Source organism: Propithecus coquereli, unplaced genomic scaffold, assembly GCF_000956105.1.
Source record: "Propithecus coquereli isolate 6110/MARCELLA unplaced genomic scaffold, Pcoq_1.0 Scaffold1152, whole genome shotgun sequence".
Taxonomy (NCBI): Eukaryota; Metazoa; Chordata; class Mammalia; order Primates; family Indriidae; genus Propithecus; species Propithecus coquereli.
The window spans coordinates 176,537-199,994 of record NW_012135548.1 but is presented as its reverse complement, the minus strand read 5'-3'; the positions used below and the strand labels follow the sequence as shown (position 1 = coordinate 199,994).

Here is a 23,458-nt window from a genome sequence, read left to right as displayed (position 1 = left end):
AAGCCTTTCCCTGAAAGAGCTTGGAACATGCACTAAAAAATGACTTCATATTGGTATTTCTAATAAAGATGTAGAGTTTTTGGCTAGTTTTCCTGATTTCATTGGTATCTCCCTTACACAGAAAGTTGTGGTTCCCATTTATTTAACCTTATAGTTTATATGACATTTTCGCAATTACACTGCTGATGTTAACATTAATAATGAACGTACCAGTGAAGTTCGGATCTTTGCAGGGCTTTTTGTCTTAGGGTCTATCCTGCCAGGGGTGCAGAGTGGTTTGGTGTGACAGAAGCCCTCAAAGCAATTTTCCCTGGGGATTATGTTACCAGTTTGATATTCAGTACGATTCATTTGTTTTTATTTGTTTTCAATTTTATGTTTGCTTTCCTTCCTTTTTGATTTAATTTTTTGGAATATTGAAAGGGCTTAGAACGTGAGGCTGGGGTCCCGTGTACACTCAGGGTGCCCTGCCTTCCTTAGACCCTCTGGCTCCATCCCTCCTAGAGGTAACTAGACTTTTAGTTTTTGGTTTATCCTTCTAGTGTTTTTGTTTGTTTCTTCAAAAATAAGCAAATATTTATATTTTATTTCCCTTTCGTTTCTTATTCGCTAGGTAGCATCCCAAATGCACCTGTTGTTTTTCAGTTAACATCACATCCTGAGTTCCACTCCGTAGCTGTGGAGTGCTCCACTGGGCGCCTGCTCTGTAGTTAGTCAGCCGGCCTCCCACTGATGGACGTTTGGGTCATTTCCAGTATTTTGCTATAGCAAATAATGCAGCACTTAATAACCTTGTGTTTCCGGGTCTAGAAGCGGGATTACAGAGTCCAGCCTTCAGCGGTGCTGGCAGACACTGCCAGGCAGCGCTGTCTGGGGGTCCTCCTCTGTGCTCCACACAATCTGGAGGATGCCCGTCCTCACGCCCAGTCCCCAAAATGGATTGTTAAACTTTGGGATTTTTGCAGTCTGATAGATGTGAAATCGATCTTAGTGAAGTTTTAGTTTGCATTTCTCTTATAATGAGTGAACTTGAGCATCTTTTATGTTGTTCTTTTTCTGCAAACTTATATTCGTATCTTTTTCCATTTTTGTATCAGGTTTTTAGTCTGTTTTGTCCTCTGCTTTGGGAGCTCTTTATTTATTAAGGAGATCAACCTTTGTGATATAAATTGCAAATGTGTTTTTGTGCTTTGTCATTTGTCTTTTTACTTTGCTTATGGTGGGTTTTGCCATGTAAAAGTTATTTTTATGTAATCTAATGTATCAGTCCTTTATTGCTTCTGGATTCTCGAGTCATAGGTAGAATGGCTTCCTTCCCTCCCCCTTGGAAGAGAGGCTGCGGCACCCGTCCTTCCAGGACTCGTGGGTTTCGTTCTCGGTGTTTACGTTTCTGGTCTGTTTGCAGTTTATCCTGCCCTGTCGTGGGATCCAGCTTTATCCCTTTTCAGATCTGTCCAGTTGACCAACGCCATCTGGTAAGAAGTCCACCTTTTCCCTAGTGACTTGAGCGCCACCCTTGTCACATACCAACCACTTTTATATGCGTGGGTTTATGTCTGGATTTTCCATTTTGTTACATTAGACCAGAAGTTGGCAGATTGTTTTCCGTTAAGGGCCAGATAGGAAATATTTTGACTTTTTGGGCTGCAGGTGGTCTCTGTTGCATTTTCTTCTTTTTGTTTATAACCGTTTAAAAACATAACACCGTCCTTAGCTCATGGCTGGATCTGGCCTAGCCTTAGACTGTGTCTGTCCGTCCCTGTGACCACATGGTTCAATCAGAGATGTTATAGTTGCTTTAATTCCCAGTGAGGACACCCCGCCACGTTGCTCTTCCTTGTGGGGTTCTTCTGGATATGCTTCCTTATTTAGTTTTCCTGGAAACTTATCAGTATCTTTGTCGGGATTCTGTTACATTTAGAGATCAACATGGGGAGAATCCACACGTAAATGATAGACGTCCTATCCAAGGGCAAGATGCCTTTCCGTTTGTTCGTTTCCACTTTCGTGTCTCTCTGAAGAGTTTTAAAGCTTACCTCATATGGGTTTTGCTATTTTCTTGTTTTCTAATAGGTTAACTTTTGTGTTTATCCCTACTGTTGTCTTCTTTCTCCTTTTTTTTTGGTATACTTTATTGTTATTTTTCTAATTTTCTTGAGTTGCTTATTTCTTTTATCTTCTTTTGTTTTTATGGGCATATGGTATCCAAGGCTATGAATTTTCCTTTGATTATCATTATGTTTATTGTTACTGATAAGTAGTGTTTTCCTTTTTGTTGTTTCTAGAAAACCTTTTTTGATTTTCTTACCCTTTGATATAAAGTTATTTATGAGTAAGTGGTGAATTTGTCTTAAAAAATTTTGTTATTTCAAGTTTATTGCATTATGATCAGAGAATATTATTTGTATTATTCTATTTAATGGAGTGTATTTTAGGTTTTTTGTGGCCTAATATGTGGTCAGCTTTTATTAATGTTCCAAATACACTTAGAGATGTACTCTCTGTTAGTGGGGTACAGTGTTAAGATACATATCTACATGCCCTCTACTTTATGGATTAGCTGTCTGGTCTTCTGTATCCTTACTTATTTCTCACCAGATCTACCTGTGAATGGAAAGTGGTTAGTTTCTGTCATTATTGTGTTTTCTTCTATTTCTCTTTGAATCTCTAAATTTCTGCTTTGTTATTTGGTGCATAGATAATCACAGCTATTATACATTCATTGTGAATAGACGTTAGTATGATAAAGTGTCCATCATCCAAGGAAACTGTGGATGCTTGCACAGAACAGGAGGTATTTGTGAGTCATGAAAGAAAGGTGGAGATTGAGAAGAGAAATGGAAGAAGGCCATCCAGCCAGAGGGAAGAGCCTCCACCCAGATTTGGACCTGGGAGTGGGGCTGAGTTGAGGCAGCAGTAAAGATTCCAGCCAGGTGGGACATGGTGTTTGTGAAGGGGGTGAGGGAAGTGAGCTTGGGGAGGAAGGGGCCACTGCCCCTGGGGGTCTGTTCCTCGTTCAGGCCATGGTTGGTGCTATCACAGACTTTGGAGTGGGATGGAGACAACACAGGGTTCTCTAGGCAGGTGCTTTGGCAGCACTGTACTATGAGGAGCTTGGACTGCAGGGATGGCCACTGAGGAGCCATTTGTGTCAGCTGGACAGGAGTGGGCAGGTAGGCGCCTGCAGTGGGAAGAGTGGGAGGCCTGGTCTAAGAGGCCTGTGACTGCTGAGATCGGGATGCCCCTGCACCTGGCATCCCCCTGTATTAGGGTTTTCCAGAGGGGACAGAACCAATGGGATATTTATATACATGAAAGGGAATTTAACAAGGAGAGTTGGCTTATGCAGGTATAAAGGCGAAGTCTCGTGTAGGCTGTCTCCAAGTGGGGAATGATAGAAACCAGGAGGGTGGCTCCCAGGGAAGGCGGTAGTGTGGCTCAGGCAAGTCCAAAAATCGTAAAACCAGGGAAGCCAACAGAGCAGCCCCCAGTCTGCCAAGGGCTTGAGAGCCCCTGGGAGGCCACTGGTGCAAGTCCCGAGGTGGAGGGGAGTCAGCAAGCTGCATGTCCCCTTTCTTCCACCTGCTTTGTCCTAGCTGTGCCCCCAGCCGATTTGGTGGTGCCCCACCCTGCAGATGGGTCTGTCTCTGTCCACTGACTCACGTGCCGGGCTCCTGTGGAAGCGCCCTCACAGACACACCGAGAAACTGCTTCGCCAGGGCATCTGGGCATCCCTCGATCTGGTCACATAGACGCCTGACGCTAACCACCCCCCGCCCCAACCCAGCTTGCATGCATCTGGGTTCAGAGACCTTGAGCTGCTTAAGGGTGGGGACCCTGCCTGTCCTGTGTTCCCGTGTTACCCTGTGCAGGGCCCGGCGTGTGGCGGGGCGCAGTCCTTGTTTGCTGAGTGAATTAATGGTAGTATTGAAGGGCCTGGCAGCAGGTGGGTGTGGTGGTGGTGGAGCTGGCTGGGAGCGAGTGCTGCGTTCGGGGCGTGCCTAGAGCTTTGGGCGCATCTGTGGTGTAGGAGAGGCTGAGGTAGGGGTGTGGGGAGGCCCAGGGTGTCATTTGGGAAGTCAGCCTGTAGGGGTCTGGCCAGCGTTGGGGTGGGCCCAAGCTGTTGCCTCCCTCGCAGCCCATGTTGGTGGCCGGGCAGTGCCCCAAGCCCAGGCTTTGGCACTTGCGGGTCTTTGTTCCAGGGCCCACTGCTCCTCCGAGAAGAGTCGTGGGGCTGCCGTGTGCATGGATGCGTCCCGAGCTCTGACCAGATGCTGGAGTCCTCAGAGCTGGCCTGGGGGCCGGGGCAGGGGCTGGGGGTGCTTGGTCTGGTCACCGCTGAGATTCCACAGCTGGGGACTGTGTGTCACTGTGTGCTATTTCTCGCAGCTCCTCCTCAGTCTTTGTACTGATTCCTCACCTGCCTGTCCACCCTGTGAGACGCCCCTTTAAGCTTGTGGCGCAGCCAGCACCAGGCCTGGGCAGCTGCTGCCTGCTCCAGTTCCCTGGGTCCCCCTCCCCCGCCCCCATTTCAGGCTGTGTCCCCTGTCCCCACCCACTGCACTCACTCCTACTAACAGCACTGTCCCCTGGTGTTGAGGAGAGCAGATGGGCTGTGAGTCTACAGCCATCCCGTGGGTGTGGCGGCTGGAGAGCACCTGCGGGCAGACCTGGACGTGAACCCCGGCCTGGCTCCTTCCTCGCTGGGGCTTCGTAAATATTGTTACCCCTATTGGAAGAAAAGGAAAAAATGGTGTTTGAATGTGTCTCCCAACACGCCGTTCCCTGCGCTTTAACTAGTGGTGATTTCAGTGGCATTTTTGTCCATTTAGAATTAACGATCATGCCACTTCAAGAAGGTGAAGGCAGGGGTGGCCCAGTGCCCATCTCTCTGCCAGCCTGGCAGCCAGGAGCAGACCCCCCAGGAGAGGAGCCCGCGGTCCCCACCGGGCTGGGCGAGGAGGGGTCCTGGGTCCCGCACAGCGTGTGCCAGGCCCGATCTCAGGCTGGGCTGTACCACGTGTGTGAGTGTCCCGGTTCCGACAGCGGATCAGACTACGTTCGTCCTGAGGTTCCGTGGCCTGGAATGACAAACTCCCGCCAGCCTGGCCGGGGCGTTGTCCCTCATCCTTCACAGACGGTTTTACAAGGACTTGCCGAGAACCATAAATCTCATTTAGGGAGGAGTTTATTGTATATTTGGAAAGAAATGTAGTCTTCTGAACATGAGTCTTGGTTTTGTTAATTTGGATATTTTAAGATGTTTTTGATTAATGTGTTTATTAACTGTGGCTATGATGGAAGCAGAAATTAGTAATCATGACCAGAGCAGAAATCTCTTCAAAGCGTAAAGATGATAAATGACTCCAATTACTTTTGGGCTCACTGGGGCCTCTTTTGCACAGGGTCTCCTGGCTTCCAGCTGAAATACATGGTGGACCCCGAGTTCCTGAAACCCGGCGAGCAGCGCTGGTTCATCCGCTACCTGGCCTCTCAGACGCTGCAGGTGGACGTCTGGGACGGGGACTCCCTGCTCCTCCTTGGGTCTGCCGCCGTCCAGATGAAGGTAGGGGCTTTCCTGCAGGACATGCACGGCCAGCGTGCCGTGGCCCTCGTGAGACAAGTCACCGCTCCGAGGTCCATCTGCTCGGTAGTGGCTGTCACTATCCAGCACCGTGGTTTAGATTTTTTTGTTTACTAATTAAAAACAGTGCCTCATCCTCTGCTTTGTGAAAGGAAAAGATTTTTCACAAAGTCTGAATTCTATAATGCTAGGTGTTTGCTCAGTGAACTCTTGGGATCAAACTCAGGTATCAAAACCTGGTAATGTTACCTTTTGCTCCTTTGCATGTGGTCATGTCAGTTCCCCGCGGGCCTGGCCCATGGGAGGTGGCCTTCCAGATGGAACGGCGGGAGGCGTGGGTGACTGGGAGTGAAGTGTTCTCTGATTCCCGTTATCAATTACATGAATTGTGCTTTCCCAATTCTAATTGAAATTAGAATCCGTTGTTTTAATTGTGCTTTCCAATCTCCTCGTGCACTGAAACCTAAATCCATCCATTCATTCACTCTTTTTCCCTGGGGTTTCTCCCCAGGCCTTCTGTCCTGGGGACCCCAGATGGTCAACGTAGAGTTACCATGGCAGTGCCTGGGCCAAGGACTGGAGCCACTTGCACTCGTGGACGTGATGTCCTGAGAATTTTCCTCCCTGCCTGTGGGGTGGAGGTGGGATAGAGCTCCTGTGACTCTGAAATTCGTCCACTTCGTTACTCCCACGTGGCTACTTTCCTCTGGACTCCAGCTGCAACCGCCCCTGGCCGCTTCCTATTAGCCTTGTCCCCTCCAGTAGCTGCGTGGCCCCTGAGCAGTGCAGATCCTGTCCTGTCACTCCTCTGCTCCTTCACCTGCCATGTGCTCCTGGGTGGCCCCCTGTCCCTTGAGTGCAGGGGTTGGGGGTCCCCAACACCAGGCTCCTCCTCCCCTGGTGCTTTGCCTGCTCCTCCCTCCATCCCACCCCACTGGCTGTTCCTGTGACTCAGTGTCCTCATGCGTGAGGAGCAAGTGTCCTCTAGGGATGGGGGAAGTTGGGGCACAGTGTACGAAGAGCGCTCAGGCTGGGGTCTGCAGGCGGTGAGGACCAGCAGGTGTCGCTGCTATTCTATTGCCTCTCCCTGGTTGTCTGTTCCTGCTGGGTTACTGGGGCCATTGCCGGTCTGTCCCCACCCTGGCCTTGACATCCCTGAGGGCAGGGACTAGGTGTTGTCACTTACATGAAGAGCTCCTTAAACACTTACGTTTGTTGACACAGACTTGGATAAATTAAAATTAAAATTTACTTTTCTCAAAGTCTTTTAACTTTAAGACTTAGGCAGAAAAGATGGAAAACTGAGATAGGGAAAGATAATCCCCTGTGACTCCAGATCCTGAGATGGTTAAGATGCTCTGTCCACCCTCTGATAGATCTACCTCCTGCAAGGCGAGGGCGCATTTCACCTTGTTTTGCATCTTCCCTGTTGTTGGACGTTCCAGTGATTTTTCCTTCTTCTAATCGTTGTAGCAGACATCTTGAAGTTAAATTTTACAGCCGACTTCTAGCTGATTTCCCAAGGATAGTGAAAATAACGTACTGCTTTGGCAATGAGAGCAGTTACTTCTGGTGACTGCTGTGGGCTTTGTTCGACGTAACCCACAGCCCAGCCCTTTGGGACAATCCTATTGTCATCCTGTTTCTAGTGGAGAAGATGAAGCCCAGGGTCCCCCTGATGATGACCAGAGCAGAGTTTTTGGCCCATTTCTTACTCTGAAGCTTTTTCTCCCCAAATGGCATGTTCCCAGCAGTGGCGTTCTGCGGGCTGCAGGCACGCGGAGCCAGGCAGGGGTGTGGCCCAGCGAGGCCCGTGCTGCGTGGAGGCGAGAGGACACCTGAGTTTCCAGACACTTGCCCTTATGGGCCTTAGCTTTTAAAAAAAAAGTACCTTTTCCATTTTGATAGGTGAGAAATGATACCTTGTTTTTATTTGCATTTCCTTCCTTCCTAGTGAGGCTGAATATTGTTTCTTATATTTGTTGGCCGTTCTCCAGTCTTCACAGTCTGGCACGGAGATCCTCACGACCTGGCCTCAGCCCAGCACCCTAGCCGGTCCCCTCAGGTCCCTCAGGCCCTCCTGGTGGGAGGACCCGTAGGCCACCCTGCGGCTTAGTCCCCTGGGCGTCTCTGTGCCTGTGCCCATGGCCCGGCCTGCCTCCTCAGCCCTCTCTGCCCACAGGCTCCTCTCCTGGAGGGTTTCCCTGGGAGCACTCGCTGTTGCAGCGCCGGCTGGGCTCCGTCCCCATGGCTCCGTTGCCCTCCTTCCCATCTTGCCCCTGCGGAGGGGCGGCTCCTCCTGGGTGGCTGCCAGGCCTGCTCTCGAGTGCCCGTGCCTGGTGGTGTTTATTCACTGGGTAAACTGGGTTGTACTTCACCTAAGAATTGCAAGAAAGACCCCAACAATGAGGACTCCTGCCCGTAAGAAGCTGCCTTTCTTGGTGGCTCGGGAGCTGCTTCCGCCCGCAGGGCTGCTGGGAACGGACGCCGGCTTCCGAGCGCGTGTTTCTCCCCCACAGCACCTCCTCCGCCAGGGCCGGCCGGCCGTGCAGGTCTCGCAGGAGCTGGAGGTGGTGATGACTGAATATGAGTGGGACACCATGGCGGCGAGTGGAGACGTGACGGGATTTGGCAGGGTCAAGCCCATCGGCGTCCGCTCGGTGGTGAAGGGCCGGCTGTACCTGACCTTGGCCAACGTGGGTAAGAGTCCCCCCGGCTGTGCCTGGCTTTGCACCATTCTCCAGCAACCGCCCGTCTCCCCCACTAGCTTGTAAGCTCCCTCAGGGCAGGGGCCACGTCATGGGGGCCATGTCGTGGACGCCACATGCTTCTAGCAAATCAGCAGAATCCTTACTAGCTTGGCTGCTGAGCATCTGTCCTCGGCCCCCGAGTCTGTCCTGGCGCCGGTTGTTTGGGATTCCCGATTTCTGATCCTGATGTGAGGTGAGTCATCTTAGGCTCGCCTGCATTTTTCTTTTTGGTGCTATCCATGGGGCATTCTGTGACAATCCTCAAATAAAGTGACTGTCTCTAGGAGCGGTTTTCATTTAGAGCAGCAGCCCATGGAACTGTTTCATCATGGAGGGGAGAAAATAGCAATGTTCCTGAACTTTCATACAGCTCAGGAGAGAAGGATGGAGAAATGTTTCCTTCTGGTCCAGCACCATGACCTTGTGTCAGAGATGTCCCCAGGGCTGCTCATCAGAGAGGCCGAGCAAAGTCCCTGTCTCCATCCCACGTGCCGCACCAGTGGTGGGCAGGCGTTGGAGCCGGCTGGTGCAAGAGGGTCATCCTGGGACCGTCCAGAGGCTTCCACAGAGGGCTCTGATGGGCTGGTAGGCAGGGACATCATGGGACCCTGTAGGGCTTGTGACAAACCCACTGACTCTCCCTGGAGGGTACTCTGGAAGGTTTGGGATTTTTCTGGCAGAATTGAAAACACAACAAAACTAAGCCGCTTGAGATTTCTGGGGCTGTGTCTGTCTGGAAGGGACTCAAGAACTCTGTCATTTATTAGGGAATTTTCCATTCCTCAAAACCCAGCCTGATTCTAAGCCCCAGAGCCCCATGGGCCACATCCACCCGTGCTGACAGCACAGAGGCTAGCAGCCGCAGCGGCAGAGGAGGGAGCGGCGCACAGCTCATTAAGTCTGCTTGGAGGTTTCTGCCTGCTTGTTTACAAATGTAAAATCCGAGGCAGCCTGGAAAACAGACAATATGGAAACAGCAGAACTCAATTAGGTTCTGAGAAATAAATGAGCCACATGTGAGGAGCAGACATTATTCAAAGGCTCATACGACGAAGGGAGTTGCAAGAGGCATTCTGCTCCTGTGACTGCGTTGGTTGTTTTTATATTTAATTCACCAGCCCACAAATGTGCAGTGACTCCAGGTTTTAAAATCTTATCTTCAGAAGAAAGATTGGCTCCATTATGTTATCTCGAATTGTCATTTTCATACTTTGCCTGCAAGAGGAAGATAAGCTCGTGGAAGAGCGAGTCCGAGATAGCAGCGGAGAGACTCCAGCGCCGGCGGGACAGGGAGAGGTCGGGACAGAGGACAGAGGCCGCCCGCACACCCTGCGTTTCAGTGCAGGAGCCGGGGCTCCTCTGTACAGTTGGCAGTTTTTAGAAAAAAAGTGTTGTGTCTTTTATTTCTTCATAAAACTGGTTATTCTGTGGAAGATCGGGCAGCTGTCTGCCAGCAGCTCGGGCGACGGCTGAGGAAGCCTTCAGGGTGACAGCACCTGGAGGCTGCACCTTGGCCCTGGCCCTGGCCTGCTCCCTCCTTCGCCGGCCACATTCCCAATGCACATGTCTCTGTCTGAGGCCACGCGAGGCAGCCTGTGCCACAGACAGGGACACAGCTGGCCGCCAACTCGGCCCAGGGCTCCTGTGGCTCTTATGGTGGGGAGAGGACCGTCCTCTTGCTTGGTGCTCCTCTGAGGCCAGCGCTTCCACTCTGCCGCAGCCTCCTTTGCGTTTCCGTTCAGTGAGCATCTGTTACAAAGGGATTGCAAGGACCATATTGTTTTCTTCTGTCGCAGTGGTCCTGGTTGTGAAATAGGACAGGAGCTCGCTTGTCACTTGTGTTCTGCAGCCTTCCTGGAGGGGTCTTCCCGGGAGAGGCAGGCGTCAGGGCAGGCGGCCCCACAGGTCAAGCGTCCGGGTTCTCAGGGGACGGACGTCAGCAAGCCACCACTTCAGAGAGAGGCAGGTGGTGATGGGCTTTGGCAGATGGCCGAGTGTGAGTCAGACACTTGGTGGCTTTGCTCCAGCTGCGGGGCTGCCTCAGGAGCCCTGTGTGTTTGGAGGGAATTTCTGCCCCTGCAGCAAATGTGCCGGTCCCAGCGTGACCCTCCGCCCCGCTGAGGGGAGGAAAACCTGCGCCAGGTAATGAGCACAGATTGTGGCCTCCTTTGCTACCCTGACCCTTCCTGAATGAGAACGAAGTAAGATGCAAACTCATCTCTTCAGTTTGTTTTCCCGCATGTTCTCGGTGCAAATGTAGTAAGAGGAAGTGGACTGAAGCCCAGCAGTGTCCCTTGTCTGTAAGGTGACACTTGGGATCCTGCTGGTCCCACCTGCTGCAACTGTCGTCATCCTTAGCCCCCATAAGAGCCTGAGCTCCAAGGACAATGGCTGTTGCCCCCTCGAGCTGTGTGGACCCATCCTGACCTTGCAGGTTTCCTTGGTCTCTGTGTACTTACCGGCATGGTGCGTCTTAGCAGGCTTAAACCAGGCCAGTGCGCATTCCGTTCCGACGTGGGTGGACCAAAGGTCTCCTTGTCTGTGATTCAGGGAACCTCTAGCAATCGGATGCGGGTGGTTGAGAAAGATTCTGGGTCCCCCCCCAGCTGTGGGATGGGGTCTCTGCTGCCCACAGGGAGTGGAGGTGCTTCGTGCTCACCCGCTGGGCAACGGAGAGGCCCCTCCTTGGAGTGGGTCTTTGGGACGTGACAGAGAGCTTGCCAAGACTGTCAACCACGAACTGCCGCCCCTGCCACAAATTCCCGTGGGAAGAGATGCAGACAGCGGGGAGCCTGCACCAATGCCGCGCTCGTGGGAAGGAAATTGGGGCACCGGGGGCCTCATGGGCTTCATCCCCATCACGCGGAAGGCAGTGGGGCCCCCGGCGTGAACATCAACTTCAGTGCCTGGAGTTCTGGCTCTGGCATCGGCGGGCTGGGCCCTGGGTCAGGCAGTTGTCCCCTTCCTGCCCCACACTCTGTCACTGCCCTGTGCTGCTCATTTGTCTGCCATTTCCCCTCACAAGTCTGGGAACTGCTTGAGGACACCGACCGTTTCTTCCTTGTGATGTTTGCCCCGTATCTGGCGCGGTGGTGCAAGGCTTCACAGGTGACTGAGGAGCAAGTCCGAGTGCTCATCTCTCCTCGGATTCCGAGCTCGGACTGCAGAGGATGGAGCGGGCTGCAGGCCATGAGATGCGAACATCTGTCCGCGCAGAGGGGCGCAGATGTTGGGTCCAGGACCTTGATCCTGTGATGACAAGCTGCTGTTGGGGTCACCAGTGGATCCCCTGGAAGCGCAAAGATGCATTTGGGCAGAGACTCAGTGGCCTCAGCTGGAAGGGCTCCACTTTAATTGGACGTGGAAGATGGAAGCCCCCCGTGAAGAGTGTGAAAGCAGAGGTGGCGGTGCCATGTGGCATGGTAGAGGAGTGCCTCTGGGGGCCCTCTGCAGGAGGAAGCAGAGAAGACAAGAACAGTCCTCCTTCCAGGTGGAGGGAGTGGACACTGCAGGTGCCACAGGGAGGTGGGTTGCCTGCAGGCAGAAGCACAGTGCAGGGCAAGTGAGGGAGAGAGAAGCTGCGTCTTTGTGGGGTGTGGCGGGGTCCTGAGCAGATGGGGAGGTCAGTGCTGCCGTCCTGCACGTCACAATGCTGACGTCAAGGTCAAGGAGAAAGAACAGTGGGATAGGGTGGTGTCAGCTATTGGGGCATTGGCCAGAATGACATTCCCATGGGAAGAGATGACCGGATAAATGTGTTACTGGCCTTCCTGGTTGCTACCAGGGGTGGGGGTTGGCCCTGCCGTCTAGCCCTCCTCAGGGACATCCACGAGTGCTCTCTGGCCGAACCTGGCCTCGAGGCAGACTTCCCAGCATGTCGAGCAGGTGGCTTGGCTCCGTGTTTGAGCACCCCATGAGCTTTGAAGTTGCCTCCGGGGACTGCTCTGAGCAGTGGAATCCCGAGTCTGTTCTGCAGCGTCCTGGAGCAAACAGCGAGCGCTTCTGTAGCTTGGCCGCGGTTGCTTCCTGAGCTTCGGTTTTGAAAAAGCCTGTGAAGAAGACGGCAGCAGGAGCAGGTGACCAGGAAGAGGTCTGGCCTGTAGGAGGTGGCAGAAGGCCAGCCCAGTGTGGGCTGAGGTCCACAGAACACTCTCTAGATGACCAGAGGAACTTAACGATTATGAGAATGTGGGTCCTGTGAGGGAAGGGACTGTCCTCGTTGCTGTACGGAGCCGATCGGAGCTTTCAATCCATCTGCTAGGTAAACTGTCTGGAATTTTGTGGGAGATCGATCTCAGTCTGTCTGTAATTTCTAAATCTAGTCTTTTTCCACCCCCAGACTGGGGCCTTTGCCCTGCAGTCTTTGGTGGGGGATGATCTTCTATTGAACTGATGCCTTGGGCGTCGCCAGCTGCAGTTCTGTATCCGGCTTGCAGGTCCTTTCCGAAACCCAGGCTGCTGTTCCCTCAGGTCTGGAGGGGGTACACTCACTCACAGCAGCTCAGGGACCTGCTGAGCTCCCTTGAAGGATGGGCACTTCCTTTCCAACCTGTTCAGAACCGTTCTAGGGAGAGATATGTCTGTTAGGCGGCGGGAGGTGAAAACTCCACCTTCATCATCAGGAGAGCCCGGGTTGGACAGAGAATGTGGCTCACCTTTGTGGGCACCTGGGCGTGCAGTGCACCCAGCACTGAGCTCGCCCTTGAAAACAGCAGCTCCTGGCAGGCAAGAGGGGAGGGAGCCCAGAGCAGCAGATGGATCTGCCGAGGGCCAGAGGAGGGGCCCAGCCAAGCAGGAGAGGCCCCCTCCCTACCCTGGGCCTGAGGGAAGGTGGGAGCCAGGGGTCACAGAGAGGTGAGAAGCCCAGGGGAAAGGGCTCCCACTTCTGATAGCTCCCAGGAAGGTTGTCAGGATGCCCTGGGCCTGTGGGTATTCAACACTTTCTCGTTGGAATTGGGGAAGTCAATAGCACGAGCATTTTGTGTGCAACTTGGGTAGTTCATTTTGCAACATGACTTCATTAGCTGTGCTCTGCCTCACCCCAGGAGTTCCGGCAGAGGTTGTGGGTCCTGACCTTGCCGGAGAGCATGCCCATGGGTGAGCACCGCGTCCCCTGGGATACTCACATTTGCAGGCCCATAGGGCCCTGCTCCCATGGTCACGTGTCTCCCCATGGACATGCTAATCCTGAGGCCACACCACTGCTCTCCAAAGGCATCTGTTATGGAAGCAGCTCTGGTGAGGGTTCTAGTTTGGTGAGGCGCTTTCACCCTGGGTTGTCTGTGGAGTCAGATGTTTGCACGCAGGAGTGCACACAGGCTTTTCTGTGAATAGTGCAACCTTCAAAAGGCTGAGGTGAGTTGTGAAACAGCCCGCCTTGCGATCCAGGGAGGCAGAGGTGGGAATCCGCATGTAAGTGAACTGTGGGCGCCACGTGCTTTGATTTGTCTCGAGGAAGTAGAGGCTGTTGCTGAGATTGCAAGAGAATAAAAACACCGCAAGACGAAAGAGTTCAAAGAAAAATAAGCCCCTACCTTTCGTCCCTTAATTGCAAGACAAATTCAAACCAGAGAGCGGCGCTGTGGGATGTTAGCATGTCAGAGGGTGTGGATGGGATTTGAAAACTGCAGCTCCTTATGTGGTGGATTAATCTGTTTCAACAGACTCCGATTTGGTATTAGTATCTTATGCCAGGGGTGTTTTTCATTTAGGTCACTTGTGTGAACAGAAAGTGAGAAATTCTAGCTCATTGCCACCGTCCAGATCTCGAGTCATCTCGAACGACGGAGCCAGCCGCTTCCCTGGAGGCAGCCTCCTCACGAGCGGAGGCCCGAGACGTGAGTTAGCTGTCGGACCCACGTGCGGGTGGGTTGGAGGAGTAAGGTGGAAAGCTGCATGCGTGTGCACGTGTGTGTGTGTACATGTGCATGTGTGTTTGTGGTGGAGTCGATACCCCTCTGCGTCTAGGGCCAGGCTGTGGCTGCCCCTTGGGTCTGGGGAGGCGTACCCATTTAGAGCAGCTCGGAGACCTGTGAGCTCCCTTGGAAGGACGAACACTCCCTTTCCATCCTCAGTTCAGAACCATCTAGAGAGAGACTGTCAGGCAGCTGCAGATGGAAACTCCACCTGTGTCCAGGAGACGTGGTGCTCCTGGGGACCCACGGGCCCCATCAATCCCCCACATTCACCATGCCCAGCACCCTCCAGCCCGGGCTCTGCAGACACGGAAATGCTAGTCCTGCAAGTGGCATTTGTGTCTGATCAGGGGAAGAGTGAATGAAGAAGGGGTCAGGATGAATACAGTCTGATTTTTAAAAATGAATTTGAAATTTCCCATGCTGTTAATAGAAGAAACAAACCAGTTATGAAGCTTGGGAAAGAAAGAGCTGGGTTTGGTGAAAATGTTTTTCACAGCAGGGAAGCTCTGAAGTTTTTTCCGTCCCCTTAAAATGTAAGACTTCACAGACCTGAATGGAAAATACCTGTCACTTGAATTACAAGTGGGAAGTGCTCTTTCAGTAGCATTTCCCCCAGTCTTGCAGACGATCTTGTGTGAATTGAGAGCCGCCATGAGCTTTCTGTGTGGATGGCCCCTGCTTGTTGGCCTTGAATGGTTCTCCAGGGAGGATCAGCGCTGTGGCTTGTTAGAACTGGGAGGGTCCTTTGGGTTGCCTCTTGCAAGGCCTCCAGGATCCCCCAAGTCCCCCGAAACTCCAGGTACAAGTCTGTACATTTTCCTGGGAAGAGGGGGCCTGAGATGCCTGAGGGGGTCTGTGGTCCGTGATCTATGAAATAAGCAAGGTGACGTCTATTCTGGGCTGGATTCTGCATTTTAATATTGAAGAAACCGAGGCAAAGAGAGGTCAGGGGACTGGGCCAGATGTGGTCAAGGGTGGTGGATTTGCCTTGGAATCGATTCCCTGCTTTGGGGTCGGTGCTGCTTCCTCCCCAGTGGGTCCCTGTGACCGTCTGGAGGGCAGGTGCAGAGCCAGCTCCACGGAGTGGGAGGTCCCCGCACTCCAGGAGCAGAGGCTGAGGTCGTTTGAAACCTTGGCCTTAGGTTGTCTTCAAGGAGCTGGAACCAGGAAGAATTTGTTGAGAGGATTGAGAACTCCTGGGGTCAGGGTCCTTCAGTTCCTGTTGTGATCAGAACCAGGACAGGAGGTGTCCGCTAGAAAGCTCAGGTCTCACCCGTCGGGTGAAGTCCTGGGGTTAGGAAGCCACACAGAATTTTAAAAAGGTCCTCAGTGCTTCCTTCCTCCCCAAGTGTGGTCCCGCACGGTCGCTCGGAACCAAGAGAGATGTTCGTTGGGTGTTGCAGAGTGAAAACCTGAGCCCACTGTAAGCCCCCAGCCTGCCCACGCGGGGCTGTGGCCACGGCAGCTCAGACCCGATCCCGCCTGGGCCTCCCCTCACGCCTGTGCCCCAGAGACACGTAAAATGTTCCTGGGGCAGCCATTGAAGGCCAACTCGTGGCATCTGAAAAGCAATTAATGGCTTTGAGATGGAATGGTGGCGAGGAACCTGGAAACAGCACTTGCTTGCCTGTGACAAAGGAGAGGTGGGAGAGGAGACAAACGGCTGTGCCGCGGCGAGGGGCGCTTTGCCATGGCTGCCCACGTCTGCGCATGGAGGGCTGGGGAGAGGTCAGGCTGGTGTGCTTCCTGTGGGAAAGTTCTGGCGGTGCCTGAGAGCCTGGAAGGACCCAGGTCTAAGGTGCGGTGCCCCTCACCTGCCCTGCCTGTGCCGGGTTGAACGATTGCCGTGGCCTCGTCAGAGCGCAGTTCTGCTGACGCCTTGAGCCCCAGCTCTGTATCAGAGAGGAACTGTCCACCCAGTGTGGCTGCTCTTTTGCCTGCTGGCGCCGGGCTCTTTGGCTTCTGTTTGCCAAACGGCTTTCGTCGTGTGTCCAGGCTGTGAGTAGAGCCACCCTGGAAGGAGATGTGCTGCCCCGAGGCCAGGCAGTGCGGGGCGGCTGGGCACAGAGCTGAGAGCAGGAGCTTTGGGCCAGGCCTGCTCGAGCTCCGCCTGCCCTGACAAGCTGGGGGCCTCTGGCCACGGGTGCAACCCCCGATTCCTGATGTGAACTCCGGGCTCACGACACCCCACACGGGGCGTGTTTGAGGGTCGAATGTGACAGTGCGTCTGAGGGTCAGGACGGTCTCCCGGAGGCGCTGCCTGTGAGCGGAGGCTGGCAGTCCTGGGCGAGGGTGTCAGTGGGCCTTTTAATGTCCTGAGAGAGTGAGTTTCTAGAACACTGACTTGTTCCCCTAGAAAACCACCTGATGGTAACTTTGTATCTAAGCACCACGGTCAGAACTTTTACTTTAGAGGCTGGTGTAAGGGGATGCTGTGGCGACCACGCTGTAGGGTCACCACCAGTACCTGCTTCTGAGCTGTGCAGGCGGGGCCTGCCAAAAGAACCAGACGCGCTCTGCGCTCCCTCCCTGGATAAGGCGGCCCTGGGAGCCCGTCCCGTCTGCTTCTGGAGGGAAGGGCGATGCGGTACGTCCACCCTGACTACTCCTCTGACCCTTCCAGTGGGGAAGAACGTGGTCCAAGCGCAGAAGTTGGCTGATGTGGACAGCGAGCTGGCCGCCGTGCTGCTGACCCACACCCGGGGGACCAAGGCGCCCCAGGGCGCTGGCTGCGAGGTGGATGCCGTCCGCAGGCGCAAGCTGGAGCGGATGCGGTCCGTGCGCCTGCAGGAGGCCGGAGGAGAGCTGGGCCGGCGCGGGATGAGCCTGTTGGTGAGGGTTTGTCGTTGCGCTACTGCCTGTCCCCTCCTCCAGCGCTCGCTCACCTTCCTCCCGCTAGCTGCGGAATGTAAGAGAATTGGACTTCTTCAGCCACAGGGGAAATTTTCAAGTCAGAATTATCAGGAGAGCTTTTAATAAAAGCCGATTCTTGGGCCTCCCCCCTGGAGATTCTGGTTCTAACTGGCTGGGGAGGGCGCCTTCGGAGCCTGGGCTTTTAAGGAAGTTCTGCAGGCGATTCCGAGGTCCCCCAGGTTTGGGGACGAGAGCTCTGAATGACCTACGTGTCTTGGTTGCCAGTGTAATTATTCTGACTAGAAAAGTTTCCTTTTTCGGCTGATAATCTAAATAGGCCCTCTAGTATTTTGCAGCTAAGAAATAGGTGGAGAGAATTGTTGTACCTTGTGGGTTCGTAGAAGACAGAACCGCAGGTTCATCTCCCTGGGGTGGGGGTGGGGGTCGCGAGTGACAGAAAGCCCAGCGCGGTGGCCTGCAGCGTCTCCAGGGCCCGCCCTCTGGTTTCTGGCTCAGCCACTCCACGTGTGAGCAGGCGTCCTGACACGTCGAGCCTGGGACCGACTTGGTCACCGCTCGGTTTTCTTCACGCAGCAAGCCTGTCTGTAGACACGGTAGCTGGATCGTCCCAGGGCAGTGCCGGCCTGGGGCTGCATCTGGCCCCTAGGGCCTGTTCTCCCTACCTCCCCTGCCCTCTGTGTCCTGGCTTCACTCTCCGGCCCCTGCAGTGACACATCCCAACAGCTGCAGGATTGCTCCTCGTGGGAGCAAAATGGTGGCTCTAGTCCCAAGTTTCATGTTTTCATCGGATGCCAAGAGCCACAGAGAGAGCTTTACTTTCCAGAATTCCAGCACAGGGCTCCCTGGGCCTCATCACTCTGCCGGGGCAGCGGGTCCGTCCCTGAACCAGTGCCTGTGTCCCCTGGTGGGTGGGCTGGGTGCTGGGACATAGGGGCCCAGTGAACCTCATCACCCTTCCCAGCATGTAAGGTAGGAGTGTGGCTGATGGGGACTAACGTGTCACTTCTGTTTTACTGATGACTCTTTATTGATAAAGCTAATAATGGAAATTGGCTGATATCCATAGGCAAGCGCATCTCCTAATACTGAGCCCGGGGCCTGCAGACATACTCACCCCGGCACGGGTAATGCCAGGCTGCTGCGGGCCTTCTCCTCAGGCAGGTCTTGTTGCTAGACCTACAGCCTGGACAGGAGCAGTGTGAGCACTTGGTGCTGTCTTCAGGCGGGTGGATCCCAAAAGAAAGGGGAGAGGGAGGGCAGGGCCGTGCCCGCCTGGCTCACGCTCTGGCATCAAGAGTCACCCTGTCTCCTATGGGGTGCTCGGCTAACGGCGTCTCTGCGGGATGGAAGGAGGCAGGAGTGGATGGGAAGGTGCCCTCCTCACAGCCCCCAGGTTCATGCCGTCCCTACCTATCGCTTTGACCATCAAATCCACGGCGACCCGGGGCATGGCCTCACTGTGCCTCGCCCAGGAGAGCCAGTCTAATAGGCCAGCTTCGCTCCCGTCTCCAAGTGGCTACACCCCTAAAACCCATCCCTGTGTCATCCTGGGGACCACTCCACTGGTGGACAGAGTAGATTCTGTCCCCTCAGCTGGGACGTGGGTCAGAGCAGTGCACTATTTGAATCCCAAGGCTGAAAAGCTGCTCTCTGTTCTGTTTCGCATCCTACCCCTGCCCGGCCCCCTTGTCCAGCACAGCCTGTCAGAGGTTCCACTGTGTTGAAAAGCTGTGGGGACCGCAGTCTTACAGAGGGAGGCCTCTGTGTCAGCACGGCCACCTCCCGTTTCCAAATCCCGGGGGGAGGTTCGAGGCTTGGCATCAATGCCTCTGCAGAGGAAAGGCCAAGGTTCTGGATAGTAGAAAGGTCATATCCAAAGTCATTTAAGTCAGAAATCAAATTTCCTCCTCACCTTTTGAGTTCAAGTCTGAAAGCATTCGAGTCAGCCTGTCCCCTCTGACATCACGGCCTCCTGGAGTTAGACTGAAGGTTGCTGGTGCCTGGAGAGTTTTTGGAGCAGCTGCAGCCTGGCTGACGCTGAGGCATGGGGGTGCCCTGTCCAGGCCTCAGATACTGCACGGCAGCTGTGATGGGCCTCCCTTTTCACGCGAGGCACACGAGACAAGCAAGCCAGTGTCCACGCTGCAGAGCACATCTTGCTGGCCGAGACCACTGGGTCCCTGGGCCACCAGGGAGGGGTGGCCAAGCCTCGCTAAGGCAGCGTGCGGGTTGTCCACACTCTGTGCTGGGGTGTCTGCACCCTGACCCAGTGTGAGGTCATTTGGGGCACTGAGACTCAGCGCAAAAGGAAGATGTCCCCTCCCCTGGACTCTGGTGCCACACTGGGGACCTGGCCAGGTGAGCCCTGTCACCAGTCTTAGTTTTGAGGCCATTTTCTCCTCTTTTGTTTGAAACCGCTGTTGCCTGTTTGCCACCGTGCTTGGCGCCAGCCCCGCAGCTGCGAAGACCTCTCAGAGCATGCAGTGCAGACTCCCCCTCCCTGGGCCGCCACCTGCAGGCCAGGGGAGAGGGGAGCGGGGCTGCTGTGTGGACTCTACAGGGGAAGGACGGCCAGTGAATCCGTCCAGCACCAACTGAGACCCACCCCGACCACATGGTTAAGGAAGGGGGTGGGCCTGTTCTGGTCATTTTCCAGAAAAAATTGGTATTTGGGGTGGGGGTGTACAGTTGGGGGCCAGCAAACCGTGCCCCTCGAGGAGGGTAGCATGCCCAGGACTGTGTCCACCCACTGGCCCCCGTCTTGCAGGCTCAACAGAGCGTCCGTGCACAGCACTTGCGAGACCTGCAGGTCATCGCCGCCTACCGGGAGCGTGCCAAGGCCGAGAGCATTGCCAGCGCGCTGAGCCTGGCCATCACCACGTGGCACACGCTCTACGCCACGCTGGGCACCGCCGAGTTCTTTGAGTTCACGCTGAAGAACCCCCACAACACGCAGCACACGGTGACTGTGGAGATTGACAACCCTGAGCTCAGGTGGGTCTCGGCAGCCCCTCCTGTCGCGGCCCCAGCCCAGGTCTGAGTCGGGCACATCCGGGCGCCTCCTCTGAAGTGGCTGGAGTCCACCTGCTCCGCCGAGGGCCACTCTGGGTGGGTGGGCTGCGTCCTGCCTCGGGGCCCTGCCTGGAAGAATTCCTCCCTCCCTAGCGTCGTCGTGGATGCTCAGGAATGGAAGTGCTTCAAGGACGCCGCCGGCCTGCACACGCCGGTGGAGGAGGACATGTTCCACCTGCGTGGCAGCCTGGCCCCGCAGCTCTTCCTGCGCCCCCGCGAGACCGCCCACGTCCCCTTCAAGTTCCAGAGCTTCTCCGCGGGGCTGCCAGCCTCGGCGCAGGTGTGGTTGTCGGACACATGAGGGAAATGCCATTCAGCTAGATGACAGTGGGAAACCAAGGACACCCTCAGGTTCTGCCCGTGTTCTTCCTGTGCCTGTGCCGCTGCCCGTTACTCAGCGGGAGCCGCGACACCCGCGCTGTGCGTGGCAGCCGGACCTTCTCCTCCTGCCTGGCGGCTCTTCCTGCCTAGTGCCTGTCCCGAAGTCTGGACTGTCTCCTCCTAATTCTCTTTAGTAAATTGGTCAGAGGTTTTCTGACACCTTGGCGGAGCAGTGGCTTGAAATCTCCTAGCGTTTCCTGCTCTGCAGTTGATGTCGCTTGCCCCCCTCACCGTGGCATTGCTCCCCACAGGAGGTGCAGCCTTGGGGGTGGTGAGCGTGGGAGGCATGAGCCGCACCCGTGGGGGAGAGCAGGAGGGGCGCGGGTGTTTCAGCTCCCAACTGACCCTTGGAGGCAGCTCTGTGGGAGGGTGGTCGTCACCTGAGGTGGGCTTGAGGGACTCCCGAAGGTGCACAGTTTCCATGCTGGCTCTTGGGACAGGCCGTAAGGACAGTGGTGGGGGGAGGGACTCAGGCAGATTTGGGTTATGATCTGGGATCTGCCACTTCCTACCTGACGACAGCCTCAGCTTCCTCTTTGGTGTGACGAGGCTGGCTGACGACAGTCGCTGCCCAGGGGTTGGCCTGAGAGTGAACGAGATCATCCTGAGCTCTTAGCCAGGGGTGGCAGCTCCTCCCACGCGTGCAGGTGCTGGTCACGCAAGAGCGCCACCTGCTGACCCACTCACGCTGATTGGTTTCTCACAGGCCTCTGCTGAGCTGAGCTCCGAGAAGGGCACAGACGCCGGCTCACCTTGGACATCCAGCACGATGCCCACCAAACGTGCCAAGGTGAAGGGGTGGAGGGAGACAGACTGGTCCCGGGCAATCCAGAGATTTCCCATGGTCTTGCAGTGCAAGCCGGTGTCTCCCTAGTAGACTGAGCCAAGTGTGTCACCAGTTTGCTGTCACGTGGGTCCTTTTGGGCCTGACCCTTGTGCCCTTCTCTGCCCTCCTGGTCAGGCCAGGTGTAGGGCAGGGGTGGGATGGGGGCCGGGCCTTGGAGGTAGACTTTCTTCATCTCCTAGCAGGGCAGTGGCAGCTTGCCCAGATGCTGGGCAGCCCGAGTGAGGGTCTAGGCTGGACACGTCCCTGGCAGCTAGCCTCCTTGCCACCCTGCATTCTCTGGGTGTGAAGCCCAGCGGTCCCCGTGGCTGCTGCTGTTGCCCTCGAAGCACAGCTCGCACAGCCTGTGGCCACTGCACCAGCCTGACCCACGGGTCTCCTGGTTGCCTGTGTGCATGCGTGTGCGTGCGTACGTACGTGCGCGTGTGTGCGCGTGTGCGCGTGTGTGGTTCTTCCTGGAGTAAGTGTTTTGTCGGGAGCTACCCTGAGACTATGTGTGTGTCCTGTTCTTCGTCACACTCTTACCCACGGGGTCTCAGCGTCCGCTGATGACGCTGCCCCCGTCGGTAGCTGGTGTGGTGGTTGCCCAGCAGGGATTTTCAAATCCCATTGTCCCCGCCTGCGTTTGTCGTCGGCATTCTAAGTTGGACAGAGCTTCGCCTTCAGCCCGTCCATTCATTTTGTTTATTTTTTGTATCTTCCCGAACTGCGGATTCCTATTACTCATTTCGTTACATCATTATTTATTTTGCTGCTCATGCTCGTAACATCCCCGACTGACCAGCGGCAGCCCCTTCGAGCTGTGTCCTTGTGCTTCTCTGAGCCCTTCCTCGTCTGGCACAGACGCTCCAGGCTCAGCTTACGTTCCCCTGCTCCATTTCTGGAACATCAGCCATTTAGCTAAGTTTTCTTTGGGGGGAGGATGATACTCAGAAACCAAGATCTGGGTGCTCAGTGTGCTTGTCATTGCTGGGGTGTTGCTGCTGCTCGTACCTCTCAGCAGCGAGACCTAAGAGGCGCGTGCCTGTACACACGCATATGTGACGTGTGGTGTCTGGGGTGCATATACGTGTGTGTAGGGGCACAGACTTCTGTTTCTGGCTGTGTTGAAGACCGTGAATTTACACCTTTTCTTCCAGTGCCAGTCTGACATCGCAGGGTTTACTCCCACTGTCTGTCTTTCTTCCGTGTTTCTAGTTCCCATTTCTGCTAGTGAGAAACCTGGCTTCCATTTTCTTCAATATATTTTCTTATTTGCCCAATTCCTCTGAATATAACCCATCCGCTGACCACGCTGGTCAAGCCCCTTCGGTCCGACGCTGCTGGCCACGCTGGCTGTACGTGTGCTTGTGTGTGTTTCCCAGTGTCATTGCCAGCCGGAGCAAGGCCACTGCAGTTAAGATTTCTGGGTGGTGCTTTTGTCCTAGGTCCTTTTTGTCCTGTTGTTTTAAAGTTACTTAATGAATTCTTCTCTGGACGGTTATATCACCAACTTGATACACAGATTTGTTGCAGTTTATTTTCAATACATAGAGATTGCTTTTTTAAAAATTTAGTTTTAAATTTAACTGAGAACATTTAAACAAGTCCAAAATCAAACTATAAAACAAGATATATTCAGAAAGATCTTGCTTCCATTCTTACCCCTCCCCCACTCTTCCTCTATGTGTGCTTGTGCATATGTGTATAAGCATGTGCACACGTGTGTGCATATATGCGTATACATGTGTCTGTGGGCACTTTTTTGTGTGTGTGTGTGTGCTGTGATATAGATATCTCTTTTATCTGCTGTGTCCATTTTTGTCTCTTTTTTGGACATGTGTTTTTTTTTTGTATATCTTTTTTTAAAAACAGGAGGCAAGTTTCTATGTCTAGTCCCTTCAGTTGATGCCCGGCCTCTTTTTACCGTCTGGGATCAAAGAGCTTGTGCCAATGTGCTCGACCATGAACGCAGCGACCCCCAGTACCACCCACGAGGACCTGGTGGCGTTAATGTTGAGATCCTTCTAGAATGACTTCTGCACAGACACACGCA

General features: G+C 54.5%; 1 protein-coding gene across 1 annotated transcript in view; it reads left to right on the top strand.

Moving 5' to 3' along the window:
* The window catches only part of NPHP4 (nephronophthisis 4), a 116,350-nt gene that overhangs the window by 88,143 nt on the left and 4,749 nt on the right, over positions 1-23,458 (top strand). The window contains exons 16-22 of the mRNA XM_012657759.1: positions 5,406-5,566; positions 8,104-8,284; positions 14,046-14,182; positions 16,884-17,084; positions 19,894-20,120; positions 20,292-20,478; positions 21,286-21,369. Coding sequence (XP_012513213.1) covers positions 5,406-5,566; positions 8,104-8,284; positions 14,046-14,182; positions 16,884-17,084; positions 19,894-20,120; positions 20,292-20,478; positions 21,286-21,369 — 1,178 coding nt within the window. The remainder of the gene's footprint in view (positions 1-5,405; positions 5,567-8,103; positions 8,285-14,045; positions 14,183-16,883; positions 17,085-19,893; positions 20,121-20,291; positions 20,479-21,285; positions 21,370-23,458) is intronic.